This window comes from Rhea pennata, unplaced genomic scaffold (assembly GCF_028389875.1).
Source record: "Rhea pennata isolate bPtePen1 unplaced genomic scaffold, bPtePen1.pri scaffold_26, whole genome shotgun sequence".
Lineage (NCBI taxonomy): Eukaryota > Metazoa > Chordata > Aves > Rheiformes > Rheidae > Rhea > Rhea pennata.
The window spans coordinates 3,721,205-3,736,987 of NW_026907677.1; the positions used below are offsets into that span (position 1 = coordinate 3,721,205).

The 15,783-nt window shown below is 54.2% G+C and overlaps 1 protein-coding gene across 1 annotated transcript; it reads left to right on the plus strand.

Annotated features, from left to right (window-relative positions):
- The first annotated feature begins 11,192 nt into the window (after positions 1 to 11,192).
- Positions 11,193 to 12,128, plus strand: LOC134154363 (olfactory receptor 14C36-like). Its single transcript, XM_062601114.1, has one exon. The coding sequence runs from the start codon at positions 11,193 to 11,195 to the stop codon at positions 12,126 to 12,128; it is 936 nt and encodes a 311-aa protein (XP_062457098.1).
- Positions 12,129 to 15,783: the final 3,655 nt, after the last annotated feature.

Here is a 15,783-nt window from a genome sequence, read left to right on the forward strand (position 1 = left end):
GAACAGGATGAGACCCAGTACTGAGCCCTGGGGGATGTCACTAGCCACAGGCCTCCAACTAGACTCCACGCCACTGATGACAACCCTCTGAGCTCTGCCTTTCAGCCAGTTCTCAATCCACCAAGGAGAGCACCCAATGGCATGCCCCTGTGGGGCTGTCCGTGCTCACCCACCCGGGCCAGCCTGGCCTAGCACCCGCCGCCCGCCACGTGAGGCTGGGCCGGAGCTCGCCATCCTTCGGTGGCAGGCATAGGGGTCTGAGCTTTTCCGGAGGGCACCGGGAGGGTGCCGGGGGCACCGGAAAGCACACTGAGGGTGCTGTAGGGGAGACCGGGGCTCACCCCGTGTGTATTTTGTGGTGCGTGCAGAACAGAGTGCCTTTGTGCGGTCAGGCGCAGCCGTGTTGCTCGTCTCCCAGCACATCTCTCTCGCCCAGTGCCGGTTTCAGGCCTCATTTGTGTCCCAGCTCTGCCAGGGCTCAGCTTGGGTTCACAGCCAGTCTGTCTGCAGGTGCTGTGGCCTCTCTGCAGCTCCACATCACCTCAGTGGACATGGGGATGGAGCATCTCAGTGGCGGAGTGGTTTCCTATTGCCCCTGCCTGCACACATGCCGCTGAGGGACAGAGGGATGGAGGTTGTGGTGTATTACCTGAGGAGCCATCGAGGAAGACCTTGCCCCCTGCCAAGTCCTTCCCTCTCTGGCAGCACTGAGCCCAACCTCTGCTGGAGGAAGAAAGAGCAGTATAACCATCGGAGCCCCCTGAAGTGGCCTCTGGGAAGTGTAAGCCTGGTGCTAAGGTAGAAGGAGCTCTTCTTCCCCCCCCATCCAAGAAAAAAAAAAGTTGAAATGTTTTTTGAAAATAATAACTATTGCAGCATTTACATTTCCATGTATTTGTTTAAACTGATGAGTATTCACATCATGTAATCGATGGTTATTGCATTTTCTTAACATTCGCAGAGGAATATTGAGATGTAGCTTAAGAATGGGGCAGATGAGGACCCCAAGGGAAACAGACCCCGACCAGAGGGCTGGGGGCACAGGAGGCCCCTGTGGCCCAGCCAGTTCCCACTCCTGGCCCACCTGCTGGGCACAGCAGTGCAAGGAAAGTCTCTGGCACCCGGCCCCATGTGGACGGCTGCTCGTCCACTGCTGGCCCTAGTGGCCACAGACCAACCTGCCTGCTGGGGGCACCGAACCACCCGCACTTGGCTCTGGGGAGCCTTATAGCCCTTCTGCACTGCATCTTGCCTCTCTTCTTCATCAGAATTTTGATTTTCTTTTCCTCTCTGGTGACCCAGCTGGTGGCTGTGGACTGCTGCGGGGGATGATGCCTGGCTGTGCTCTGTCTTCCTGGTGGTCCCTAAACTCAAAATCCAACACCGCTTGTCTTTTTGAGACTAAAGACAGTGGCACATTGAAGGTTACAACAGTTGTTTCTGACTTAAATTCCTGGGATTGTCAAGAGAAGACTCAGCTGGGGCTGCAGGCCCATTTGGTGGCAGCAAAAAGCTTGGGTCCCTGTTTGTATCTTTATGGGGAGGGTTGTTCTCCCAAGTGAGCATTTCCAGCCAGGGTGCTCCTCAGAACAAGCCTCGTGGGAGTTTGTTTGTGCTGAATCGCGGCAGAAGTAGAAGCTGGTGCTGCCCAGCAAGGGCTGGAGCTCAATGTCTGCCCCATCTGCTTTGCCAGGTTCTACAGCATACAAGACAGTGCTGTCCTTTGCAGCAGTCGCTGTCTTTGGGCACCATCGCAGCGTTTCCCAGTAGTTTATACAGCAGATTGAGGCCCCTGTTCCCAGAATGCTAAAACTCTGAGCAGTGTTGTAACAGTCCATTTGCAGTTGCCTGAATCAAATAATCTGTTTTCTCCCCTGACTGTGTTCAGTGCTCTGTGCTAGGGGAGAGAACTGGTGCAGTTGACAGTGGCTGATGCACTCTCCTGCCTGCGTTACCAGTGCATTCCAGCCCAGTGGACTGGGAGTGCCCATGGCTGAGGTCTCTGTTTGCAGGAGCCATCCATCTCTCCTGGTGCTCCCTCTCAAGCACACCCTTTCCTCAGCAGCAGCAGGGAGCAGGGCGCAGGAGCCCCCCCACAAGCCGTGTTGTCCTTGGCGCGTCTCCTTGCTGCCCCTCCTTGCCGTGGTCTGTTGAAGATCGGCGGTGTAGCAATGTGGGCTCCTGATATCAGCTTGGTCAGGGATTGCCGTGTCCTGCAATCACACGTGCTGGGCTCAGCACTGGGGAAGGCACCCAGAGTGATCCTCCCACATCCCTCTGAGGCCTACTGCCATCACGCAGGTGGCAGCGCAGCCTTGGTACCAGGACCTAGTGGAGCATGGCGCAGGCTGCTGTGTGACATGGTCCTCGTGAGAAGGAACAACCTGGGGCACACCAGTGCCAGGCCTGTCTCACAACCCCTAGCCACAAGCTGTGTGGAGACAAGTCTCTGCCATGGCTGTTGGGACTGAGCAGGAGCCCCATGTCATCCCTCACTGTCAGCCCCAGTCTGTGCCTGACTGCTGAGTAGTGTTGGGGATTGGCTGGGCTCAGGGAAGGACAAGAGTGGCTGGGAGACTGTCACAGCTCCACGTATGCCTGATAGCTGCTGTATGCAGGCTCTCAGGTTCTTGACATCCTTGATCTGGCAGTGGCCTCTTACTTTTCTCATTTTTCCCCTTGTTTCAGGGAACCAGTCCATTGACCTGACAGGAGCTGAAAAAATGGAGGCTGCAAAAACCTAGGAAAAGAGATGCCTTGACTGGGGGCTTCTCGCATCAGAGGTGAGCTGGCTGGCACATGGCCCTGAATACTATGCTGCCAGCATGGCCTCAGTGCTGTGCCTTTCCCAGGAGCATAATGGAGCAGCACATCCAAGCCCCAGCTGCAAAGGCAGCTTGTTCCTCAGGGAAGGGGTGAATGCACCACATGTCTGTCCCAAGGCTGGTCCAAAGCTGGATTCAGAGTGAGGCAATGGAGAATGTAGGAAAGGATGGGTCTCCTTGGCAGGGCCATGAGAGAGGGCAAGATGATCTTCTCTTCTGCCCAGGCTGTGGCTGCTATGATTAAGCTGTTCTGGTGCAGGAGCTGACCATGACATTGAGCTCGCCCAGGAGCCCAGGACCTGTGCCCAGTGGCAGAGCCCAAACAAAGCCCCTCCTGCTGAGGTCTGTGGCCTCAGCTGTCTGCTTAGGTGATACTTGGGCACCGATGCCACTGTTCAACATGTCCTGCTCTATCCGGGTATCTGATGTGGTCCTCTTGGCCCTCTTTGTTGCCTGAAAAAGGAAAGGAGGCATTTGCAGGTAGAGGGATGAAGCCAGCCCTCGTCCTGGGGGAGGGGCTGGCAAGTGGCATCATCGCTGCGCTGCTGAGCAGGCTCCCATCTGTCCCCAGTCCCTTTTCTAGGGGAGAGAAGTGAGGGCAGAGGAGAGGCATCTCTCATCTCTGCTGAGAGTTCAACTGTAGCATCTGTCTCTTCCCTTGGCTCAAGACCAAGTTGGAAGGTTTTTTCCCTGGAGCTTTCCATTGACAGCAGTGTCCTTCCCAGGGTGAAGAGCAGCCTGGCAGGTGGCAGAAAGCTGTCCCCAGCACTGCCACTATCACCCCTGGCCAACAGATCTGGCCCAGCTCCCCGTAAGCCCATCTCCCTGCTCTCGGCATGTGGAGAGAGATGTGCCTATGTCCTGCCTGCCTGCTCCCGACATGGCAGTGATTTCCCCGTGGGCATTGCCAGGGGCTGCTGCCGGTGCCAGGCACCTAGCAGCATTTGCGGGAGGGGCTGCTTGAGCACCAAAGCCAAAGATGCCACAGTGCTGTTAGGGTTCCACCTGGCCTCTTCCTCCACCTAAGACCTGGGGATCAATCACAGGTAGGGGCAAAGTTGGGGTGGGGGGTATTGTGCTGAAGGGAGCCGCTTTCTCAGCTCCCAGCCTGTTTCCTCCAGAACAGAAGTCATCCAGCCACACCTGCTGCATTCTGAGCCACCTTCTGCCTTGTGCTGTCTCTTGATTAACAAGGTCTTCAGGAGTGCCAACCCAGATTTTCACTAGGGAGCTCAAAGGCTCCTTCCTGAAAGACCTCCCTGTGACTGTCCAGGATTCCGCTAGCAGTGCATCCTGGATCCTTCCAGGGAAACTTGAACAGGCATTGTATCGTCCCTTCCCATCCTGTCGCACTGGCATAGACCAGCTGTCCAGGTGCTGTGGGCAGTGGAGAGAGTTTTGCGCCTCAGACACACTGACACAGGCTTCTAGACGTCAGTGCAGATCCTAGGTCAGAGCCCCATGAGGCAGACGATGTGGTGGGACCCACTGTGCCCCCCTTCAGGGCCCTTCATTCAGATACACCAGGAAAAGGGCCTTGGTCCCGTTTCCCAAGCCAGGAGTGGGGCCGAGCTGCCAGCACACTCTGCTGCCCTGTCCCAAGCCCTCACCAGCTCTGCTGTCTCCTATGCAAAAGGCAATCTACATCACTGCTTTGTGTGGAGCCTCTGTGGGGTCTCGCTGGCTGCAGTGGTAGGTTTTGTGGGCAGCACCTGCAAAGCCAGGAAGGGCAGATTGTCACAGGACATCAGCAGTGGAGTGAGGGGGAGGTGCTGGGGCATCCTCAGCAGCACTGGGAGGACAGGACTGGTCCCACAGAGGACATGGGCATTCTGGACACTCAGGTCCTGCTGAGGGTGCATGTGTGTCCCCTCCTCAACTGGGAACGGCTGATCAAGGTCATGGTGTGGGGTCCCAGTGTGACACCAAACAGAGCAGCCCTGGTATACTCAGTAGAATGCTGAACTGTCTGGGTACAGAGGAGGTTTGGGAGGAACTGGCAGGAAACCTCATCTTCCTATATCCGCTCTAACACTCAGCTGTGCAGAGCATGAATTGCTCTTGGTCAAGTTGAGGGCACCCAGTACAAGAGGGTCCTTCTGCCCGCTGCAGCGTTCCAGCCTGACACTGGGAAGGGGTGAGCCCTCATATCAGGAAGGGCCTGGCCGCATCACCCTGAAAGAGAGCTCTTCCCCATGTGCATGGAGCACTCTGCCAGGGTGGGCTGTAGCGTTGACTCTTGCTTGCTGTCGAACAGGGAGACCACCTGCAGAGCCTGGATTTTTCTCACTCTGGCATGGGCTGTGGGATCTTGGCAGCACTCTCGTAAGAGAGACCCTCCAGAACTCTAATCCTCTTCGTGGTCGTGCGCTGGACTCTCTCCAATAGTGCCGTGTCTCCCTTGTACAGAGGAGCCCAGAACTGGACGCAGTATTCCAGATGTGGCCTCACCAGGGCTGAGTAGAGGGGAGCATTACCTCCTTGGACCTGCTGGCAACACACTTCCTAATACACCCCAGGATACTGTTGGCCTTCTTGAACATAAGGGCAGATTACTGGCTCATAGTCAACTTGTTGTCCACCAGGACCTGCAGGTCCTTCTCCGTTCCAGCAGGTCAGCCTCAGTCTGTACTGCTGCCTGGGGTTATTCCTCCCTAGGTGAAGGACCCTGCACTTGCCTCTGCTGAACTTCATGAGGTTCCTTTCTGCCCAACTCTCCTGCCTGTCTAGTTCTGCTGAATGGCAGCACAGCCCATTGGTGTATCAGCTGCTCCTCCCAGTCTGGTATCATCAGCACACTTGCTGAGGAGGCACTCTGTCCTTTCATCCAGGTCACTGATGACTAAGCTGAAGAAGACTGGCCCTAGTACGGAGCCCTGAGGGGACACCACTAGCTGAAGGCCTCCAACTAGACTCTGCACCGCTGATCACAACCCTCTGAACTCTGCCATTCAGTTGTGAATGCACCTCGCTGTGCACTCATCTAGCCCAGGCTTCCTAAGTTTACCTGTGAGGATGTTATGGGAGAAGATAGTGTCAAAAGCCTTGCTGAAATCAAGGGAGACAATATCTGCTGCTCTCCTATCATCTACCCAGCCAGTCGTTCCATCACAGAAGGCTGTCAAGTTGCTTAAGCGTGATTTCCCCATGGTGAATCTATGCTGACTACTCCTGATGAGATACAAGGAACCTCATAATCAGCATCCAAGACATGTGCCTGCTGCTGGTCTATCAGCTACTAAGGCAGGAGTGACCTCACATGCCCATGCCCCAGCCATGATGCTGCTACTAGCCTATCAGAGGCTGAGACAGAAGTGATCTCATAAGCAACAAAGGAAACTTGGTCCATGTGAGAAGCTGAAGGGTCATGAGTGTCCACAGGAGCTTGGTAGATGGTTGTAAGGTCACCTCTGTCTGAGCAGCCCATAGGTCTGCCCTTGGCTCATGCCTCAGGTAACTGTTTGTGTGGTCAGTTCTGTGCGAGGACCTGATCGGCCACCAAGAGGCGCAGGGCTAGGGTGTTGATTGTGAGGTCATTCAGAACATGCTGAGGTCATTTCCATAAGGGAAGAGGAAAGAGCAGCAGGAGGCCCATTGGCTTGGTAGGTGATTACAAAATCAGTTGTATCTGGTGAGCTAGTAGGCCACCAGGAGGCTGATATTTTTGTGACATTTTAATTAGATTGTCTCTCAGAAGCTCCTTGAATGGGAGGAGGCCCTGACCTGGAGGTGACTTTGTGACTTCTGTCTCTGCAGGTGATGGACCGGGAGCAGGAACATGGATGGGAAAGTGGTTGTGAGGTCACTTCTATAGGTGAAGCTGATGGGAGCACCTGACTGCTGTCTGGGATGAGTGGTTGTGAGGTCCTGTCTGCCTGAGTAGCTGATAGGCCACCAAGAGGCATAAGATTGTCTGGGTTTGGGAAGTGAGGAGGAAGGTTGTCCATACATGTCTCCTATCAAAACTACTGCTTTTCCTCCATGCTCAGACTTCATTCTGGCAGAGACACTCCGGGTTACAATGATCTGGAGAGTGTGGCTATCACTTTCTCTGTAACCCGAAAAGTAAAGAGAGCTTAAAAAGCAGAAGCCCTTTCTTTTTCAGGTCTTCATTGACAGCTTGCTCTTGTAAATACACTGCTGAGACCTCTCCCATGAGCCACCCAAGAACTGAAGAAAATCAGGGGGAGTGAGATGGGTTGTTAGGGCTTTGAGTATTTTAATGACCCGTCAAGTGTATTTGGTGCTGATCCAGAGCACCAGATCTCCTACTGAGAGGAGACTGAACAAACCTCTCAAGTAGTTAAAGTCAGTAGCAAATGCCAAAGTTTCTTGGAGCATTAGTGAGTCCCACTGAGGGCCATTACTGAGAAAGCCTCCCCAGGGGCCGATTACACCTGAAAGTTGGAGGCACTAGTTGCAAGTAGGCAAGGGAAATGTGCAGGTGGCCCCAATGTCATGCAAAGCTGGGTGAGTTTTGTCAATCAAAATGGCCAGGCACTGACACCCAGGCCCTGGGTAGGGTGATGCTTTCCCTCGCGATGCCTCTTCCTAGGGCAATGTGAGTGTGGGGGTGCGCCATACCGAGAGCAGGACAATGGTACAGCACCTCCTGGGTTTCCCGGGGACAAGGAGGCAGCAAGGCCTCAGTGCCGTAAGGAAACCACCTCTTCTCAGAGGCCTTAGTGGCAGAGACAACAGCCATAGCCAAAGGACAAAGACCTCAGTTCTGCTGGGAGCTTTCAGCCTCGGCTTTCACCCTTGGTTGTTTCCACCACAGGCTGTCCTACGCTGTCTCATACCTCCTCCTCTTTCCTTGCAGACTGTAGACACCCAACCTGCTTCCTCACCTCACTACCACTGCAGGATCTCTCTGCCTTTACTGATGTCTCCCTGCCCTCACTTGCTTTTCCTTGAAACACAAAGCCAGTAGCAGGTCACAGACTCCCTCAGGGTGACCTGTTGCACTAAAGCACTACACTTCAGGTGACATTTCTTTTCCTGAAGTCACATCTGCACGTTACAAGCTGCAGTTTGTGGTTGTTTCCCCTTCTCATGCTGTTTGCCAAAACCAAGAAAAGCTCCATCCTGTCTGAAACTACCTTTCAAGCAGTCTCTCCTGAAGAGTTTGGACCCTGCCCTCACAGCCCTCTAGCTGTATGAGTGGTCCCACCACATCTCAGTTCCATGAATCCATGCTGACTACTCCTGATCATCTTCTTTTCCTTCTAAGCATGATCATATGCTTAGAGGTGACCTGCAGGGTGAGCTACTCCATCAGCTTTCCAGGGATGGAGGTGAAGCTGACTGGCCTGTAGTTTCCTGGGTCATCCTTCTCACCCTGGCTGAAGACTGGAGTGACACTGGCTTTCTTCCAGGCTGCAGGCATCTCTCTGTTCTCCATAATATTTCAAGGATGATGGAGTGTGGCTTAGCAGTAACATCCACCAGCTCCCTCAGTACTGGTGGGTGCATCCAATTGGAGCCCATGGATTTGTGGATGTTAAGTTTGCCTAAATGTTCTCCTCAACCAAGGGAAAGTCTTCCTTTCTCCAGACTTTCTCTCTTGTCTCCAGAGTCTGGAGGGGTGTAGGTCCCATGCTGTGTCTGCTAGAGCGGTGGTTGTGCTGGACACCCTGAGCATCTGACATGGTCCTGCTCATCTATTTTCTGTCACTAAATCAAGTGTCTGCCCTGAATTACATTAACTATCTGCAATGTAGAGATGTGCACGAGTCTCAGCTTCCTAGAGAGCAGAGCTCTAGTCATAGTAGGCATCCAGTGTCATTTCGGGGAGCCAAGAAAATTCCTCACCTGGCTCTCACCTCAGGCTCTAGAAGGACACGGGGCTCACAGCTTATCCTTCAGAGTAGGTAGACACTGTCACATATCTTGGATCACTGCTGTCTCTTCATATTTCACAAGGTGTTTTTGTGTGAACAGTTGATTCCCACCCTCCATCTCCACTGATAATAATGGGAGTGTAGACAGGGAGCTTGCATGCAGACATCTGTGTTGTTCACAGTTCAGTCTGGGCAATGAGAATGCCACCACCTGTGTTTTGTGGAGTCCAAAGGAGGGATCTGAATCCCATTCCAGACCAGGGACTTCTAAAGGGCATATGATGCCTGGATTGATTCATCTGAACTGTACCTGAGCCATGGGGAAACAAACTCCCTTCTTGTCCCTCTTGGGGTGTCCTGAGCTGAGAATAGTCTTCCAGAGTGGGGCATTTCCACCTCCCTTAGAAAACCGTCCCCTGATGTGACAAATTACAATGCTGGAATCGGTGTCTCTTCAGTCTCTCCTAGGGAGAGACTAGAGATGATTGTTTCAGTCTGCTTCAGTGAACATTTCCCAGGAGGAGGGAGTACGAAGGACAGATAAAGTCACACCTTCAGCTGGGCAACTATTCCCAAGCAGGGCCAGGCTCCTGAGATGGAGGGATGAGCTCATGGCAATGTGGCAGCACTGCTGAGAAGCAACTCTGCCCAGGAGCAGCTCCTCTACATACAGCAGCAGTGCACTTGCCAGGTGCCCAGAGGAGACAAGCAAGGTGAGCAAGATGAGTGAGACAGAAGGAAGTTAAAGGCAATCAGGAGTGGGAGGACAGCTGAGAGCTCACTGGGAGATAAATCTTTGCCGCCCTTAACACAGTAAGTCTGTGGCTGCAGGGCAGTGCAGGTGAGGTACCCTGAGGCTTTCTCTGAAGCTAGCACATTCCATGGCCTATAGGATCTTTCACAATGGGTATCCCCATTTTTCTGGTGTGGAGCAGCTGGTGCTTCAGAGCAGGGATTCCTAGGGACCCTGTCAGAGGGACAGGGCATCCTGCTTCCTTCTTCCAGGGATGCTGCAGGGCTGTGAAGCCAGGGAGTGCACTCAGGTCTGCCCAGGGCTGTAATTCAGAGCAGTGTTTCTGCACCACAGGGTGCAGTGCGCCCAGGGCAGTGACTCTGCCACCTGCGAGGGTCAGCACTCAGCGTGCCCAGGGAACTCCCCACAGTGCTGTGGGGAGGAGCTCTGGGTGGGAGGATCACACCCCTGCAGGACAGGTTATTCTGCTGTGGAGGGGATGCTGCCTGGGTCAGGGCTGCTCACAGCTCCAGCTCACCCTGCGAACATTTCTGGAGGGGGGTTTCCAAAAGGAAGGTCAAGGCAGGGCATACTTGAAAGGGAAGGGACATCCATGAGTCTCTGCCTTCAGTCGTATTGTCTGTGGGTGGGATGAAATGTTGCTGGATCTGTCAGATTTAGACAGGCAACTGAGGCTCCAAAACTTGACAGTGAGCGAGCTGCAATTCTGGAGGGAACTCAGCAAATCTCTTCATCCAGCCCACAGCCTACAGACAGAACGAGCATCACCTTTCCAGCCTCATCAGGGTATATCTCACCTGCTCCTTAGCCCCTGTGTCACTGAGATGCCCCTGGGCAGTTGCCTGCCCCTGTGAGGTGTCTGCAGGGCAAGGTTGAGCGCCCCATGAGGGGAATGGGGTTTGTGAGCAGTGACAGGAGAGAGACGTGGGGACAGAGAAACACCTCCCTGCAGGGATAGCTCCAGGCAGCAGTCATGGTCAAAGTGTGGGAGGAAACTGCAGACTTCAACATCTCCTCTTCTCACCCATCAGCTCACCAAATCACAGAATGGGTAAGGTGGGAAGGGACCTCTGGAGATCATCTAGTCCAACCTCCCTGCTCAAGCAGGGTCACCTACAGCATATTAGACAGGATTGCATCCAGGCGGGTTTTAAGTATCTCCAGAAAAGGAGACTCCACAACCACAACCCCTCTGGGCAACCTGTTCCAGCTCTCTGCCCTCAAGCCTGTAGGATCCATGGCATGAGGTTTTTCCTTGGCTGATGGACACCCAGGAGAGGAGAAAACCCTGAGTGTTCCCCTGAGTCTCCATGTTCCTGCCTCCCTCAGAAGAAATGCCACGATACTGCCCTGTATTTCCCTACCTGTCTATGCTGTTCTTGTCCTTCCACTTGGACTCCCTGGGCAGGAGTGTTTGAGATGCAATTCAGACACTGACCCTGCAGGTCCTGCCATAGAGATGTATATTTGACAAAGGTAATCAAGTCCCCCTCCAGCTTCTGGGGCTCTGGGCAGTGCTGGGGCGGGGGGAGGAGCAGGGGAGAGGGGCTAGCAATGAGCCAATTCTCTCTTCAGAACATCCCATCCTTAGGACCTTTAACCATTTGACTGTGGGATATCTGGCTGGGCTGCAAACCAAGGTGGGGACAGGTGATACATGTTTTTGGAGGGGCAGAGTACTAAGAAATAGAAAGTTTGGCCCAGAGAATTCTGTCCTAACTTGTCTATGTCTTGTCTTTTTGGACGATCCCCCATGCCTAGGGGGAGAAAATGTCCAACAGCAGCTCCTTCAACAGGTTCCTCCTCCAGGCATTTGCCAACACGCGGGAGCTGCAGCTCCTGCACTTTGCGCTCTTCTTGGGCATCTACCTGGCTGCCTTCCTGGGCAATGGCCTCATCATCACAACCATAGCCTGCAACCACCGCCTCCACACCCCTATGTACTTCTTCCTCCTCAACCTCTCCATCCTTGACCTTGGCACCATCTCCACCACTGTCCCCAAATCCATGGCCAATTCCCTGTGGGACACCAGAGCCATTTCCTACTCAGGATGTGCTGCCCAGCTCTTTTTTCTTGTCCTTTTCATTTTTGCTGAGTATTTTCTTCTCACTGCCATGGCCTATGACCGCTATATTGCCATCTGCAGACCCTTGCACTATGGGACCCTCATGGGCAGCAGAGCTTGTGTCAAAATGGCAGCAGCTGCCTGGGCCAGTGGTTTTCTCTGTGCTGTCCTGCACACTGCTAACACATTTTCAATACCACTCTGCCAAGGCAACATCCTAGAGCAGTTCTTCTGTGAAATTGCCCAGATCCTCAAGCTCTCCTGCTCAGACACCAGCCTCAGGGAAGTCAGGCTTATTGTGGTTAGTGCCTGTTTAGTCTCTGGGTGTTTTGTTTTCACTGTGCTGTCCTATGTGGAGATCTTCACTGCTGTGCTGAGGATCCCATCTGAGCAGGGCCAACACAAAGCCTTTTCCATGTGCCTCCCTCACCTGGCTGTGGTCTCCCTCTTTGTCAGCACTATTACGTTTGCCCATCTGAAGCCGCCCTCCATCTCCTCCCCATCTCTGGATCTGGTGATGGCAGTTCTGTACTCTGTTGTGCCTCCAACAGTAAACCCGCTCTTCTACAGCATGAGGAACAAGGAGCTGCAAGATGCAGTGAGGAAGCGGATCAGGTGGTTACAATGTCGGGAGCAGTAACTGCCCTATGTGCACCTCTTCCCCATTTCCAGCGTATTTGGCATCAAAGCAATGTGTTATTCATTTTTTTATTATTTACACTCCTGCAAAAAAAAAAAAAAAAGAAAAGAAAAGAAAAGAAAAAAAGTAAGAAAGAAAAGTGCTACTTGTCCTCTGGAATCTCTCATTTGAATCTGACCCAACAACTGTGCTGAAGGAGGAAGCCAGGCTTCCCCCTTCATCAGCAGGGAGGAGGGAACCTCAAAGGCATACTAGTCTGAGCTCTCTCGGATGCCCCAGTGCAACGAGGAGAGTTTCCCACTGCAGTGTCTCTTTCAGCAGTGATACCAAAGGAGCTCGGGGGGAAGAGTCAGGCTTGCGCAAGTACAGATGGGTTGACAGCATGGGTCCCATGTGCATTAGGAGAGCTCAACTCCCCTGGCCACAGTCAGAGTGTGATCTCACATGCCTCTTCTGCAAGGGTGGCAGGCAGCTATCACAGTGGGCCAGTCCCTTCCCTCTACAGGGCTGCAGTGCACAGAGCAGAAGTGGAGGAGAGTCTGGATGCAGCCTGTGGGGTCAGACACTATGCTCTGCAGGACCATTCTCCCTCTACCACAGCAAGTATTTCCTCCCTGCAGCTGTCACATGGGGGCTACAGCTTTTCTGGAAACACATCTGCCCAACAACAGCAGGATTTTCTCTGTTCGGAGCTGTTCTCCTCATTGCCACACTGTGCTGCTGTGCTCTAGTGTGTATATACAACCTAAGAGCTCTCCTAATGTGGTGGTGGTACGGTTATGCTTCCCCGTGCATTCCTGTGAGCACAGGCAGGACGAGGCAATGGGCACCTTTATGTCAGACCTGGGGTCCCAAATAACGTTTTGTAATAAAAGGGGATCTCCTCCGTGCTGTGCCGTGAGTCTTGCCTTTCTTCAGAAAGGAGAGTAAAAAACACACCCAAGGGTTGCAGCACAAAAGGGCCTGCTGTCCTGCTTGTGAACTCCATGGGCCCAGCAGGATGAGCTCAGAGGCCCAGTGTGATCCACCAGGGACCGAGGGCTGGATTTGGGGCTCCTTTCGTGGTGACCAGTGCAAGCAGAGATGGTGAGTGGTCTCTGCGTTGCCTGTCTGGGGCCGCTCACAGATGCCATCCTTCTGGAAAGGAAGCTGGCCACCAGGAGAGCTCGGGGGATCTCTAGGAAGAGTGTGTGCCTCAGGGGTGGGCAGGGAGTGGAGCCTCACAAAGTGAGGGATGTTTCATGGTGGAGTCACATAAAGCCCTATACCCAGGTATGCATAGGAAAGGAGGGCTCTGCAATCCCTGCAGAAGCAGTGGGGACCCAGGACACCTAGGGAAAGGGGGCTGGAGAGTGATCCATGCACTCTCATGTAACACCACAGGCCAGAGCTAGGGCACACAAAAACACATCTGCTGCCATTGCAAACACCCTGGGATCACTCTCAGCACATCCATGAGCACAAACACGTGCTAGCAGTGTCGGTGGTGTTGAGCCATGTCTGTCTGGTTCTCCTTCCTACCCCAACCAGCACAGCCAGTGAGGAGTCAGGGGTCACCCCACGGCGCTGTAATCCCACCATCTGATAGCACTGCAGTGTAGCAGTAGTGCAAGACCCTGTGAGGAGCAGAGGGGAGGGGTGCATGAACTGCTGTGCAGGTCAGCACAGACCCACTCACCTGGGGAAAGACTCTCTGGGGAGCAGGGACATCCCAGGAGACAAGCAGGACAGAGCTCAGAGAGAGAAAATGAGTGCAAGAAACAAGTTTGAGCACCATCTCAGATCAGAGTGCGCTCTGCCTGGGGCAGCAGGAGCTACCGGAGGTACTACAGGGTCAGGGCTCTGGTGCTGTCCTGGGCAGCAGGGTGGGCAGTGAAGGAGCTGCAAGCCACTCAGTGAGTAGAAAAGTACAATACCTTACCAAATGTGAAGGTTTAATGGCTCTGAAATGCATGAAGGTATGCAATAGCAGCGCAGTGGGATGGTGTGAGATGCCATACCACTAATGAGAAACTGCAATGAGAGGTGTGTGCTGTTTTGCATAAATGGTAGTGTGTGGCGGATAGGAGTTAGAGAGAGACAGAGAGGTCCCAAGTGCTGATGGCCCTGGGCTGCAGTGGTGCTGTGAGCTGTGAGCACTGGGACTCTGGTGCACAGGGGACCCCTGTCCCCCTGCCTGGCCCTGAGTAGAGGGGCCCAGGAGTGTTTTGGTCACCTGCGGGGAAAAGGCCACCTCTAGGACCTGTTTGTGGCACCTGTGTCTGCAAAGGCAGCAGGAGCAGCCCCTGCAGCCCCATCCCTGGGAGCAGGTGTGAGACTGGAGCTGGCACAGTGGCTATGTGCTGTGAGCCTGCTTGGGGAAGCAAGCCCAGAGAGAAACCACTGTCTTCCTGGCTTGGGTGCTGCTGCAGGGAGAGCATGGTGCGGACTGCTGAGGTCTCGTGGGCTGTGGTTTGTGCGCTTATAGAAAAAGCTTTGATCTCTTGATGAGCCCCAGCGAGGGAATAACGGGCTGTTTCTGGGAACAGCTTTTTTTCCTGGTGTTAATTTTTCCTTCCTAAGCTGTGATTTGTATTCCCTACTTTCGCCATTGCTACTTTTTCCTTCCTCACTTTTGTCCTCCCCCTCACCCTGCCTCTTATGCATCCATCCTCCACTCATTTACTGATTTCAGCCTTCCCAGTCACAGGAAAGCATGAGGCCATATGACTGCTGGCAGCTCTCCTCTCCCTGCCAAGCTGCCCCAGCACAGCTCACCTCTCCCCCGCGGCAGTCACCATCAGGCCGGGAGACAAAGCCAGACACGTCTGCCCAGAGTCTGGTGCCTCTCTCGAGGAGGCAGACGATAACCCCCGCAGCCCCAGTGCTGCCCAGAGCTGGCTCTGCTTCGCAGGAGGGTTTCAGCCCTGGGTCCCGGGAGGGGCAGCTCTCCTCTGCCCTGGCAGCCAAGCCACAGCCCAGCAGTGGGGTTGTGTGAGCCCCCTCCATCCCCAGCATGGGCAGGGCAAAGTTGGGCTCCCTGCTGGGAACAGCCAGAGCTCTGCAGCACTGCAAACAGCAGGATCTTGGCCTCGAGGAGAGGAGGGAGCCAGAGGCTGTCACCAGCACCCTCTCCCATGGCAGCACATCCCCATGCTGGGCTGGGAGCTCCTCCAGCCCTAGGGCCTGCACAGGCCCTCTGTGGGCAGTAGCACATCCTGGGGCTGGGGATATTTTGGCTCCACTCCAGACTGGAGCACTTGTGCTGGGGCCCCATGTATGGAGCTGGGAAGCAGTTGTGGGAGGGGCCTGGATCCCTAGTGTAGATGTGAGGGAATAATACCACTGCTGTTGATGGTGGCGGGGATGGAGTCACCAGCACATCCCTGAAGCAGTGGGGCAGGGCAGGGGTGACTCTGGGGGCTCTGGGGAGAGCCAGGACTCAGATTTTGCCTCTAGTCCTGAGACCAGGATCCTTCCTGCTGACAGCCCCTGCCCCAAAGCAGCTCCTACCCTCCCAGCCCCCCACCCATCTGTCCCCGTGGAAGATGCAGGGCTGAAACTTGAGCCCCAGGAGGAGCAGGAGTTTCCAGGGGGATGAGGGTTGTGTTTCTACTGCCCATGTACATTGCTCACCTCCATGGGGTCTTACTCTGCAAATGCCTTTCTCCTGCTC

Bases quoted from the DNA above. Each gene is read 5' to 3' on its own strand.
- LOC134154363 (XM_062601114.1), top strand. From the start codon at position 11,193: ATGTCCAACAGCAGCTCCTTCAACAGGTTCCTCCTCCAGGCATTTGCC.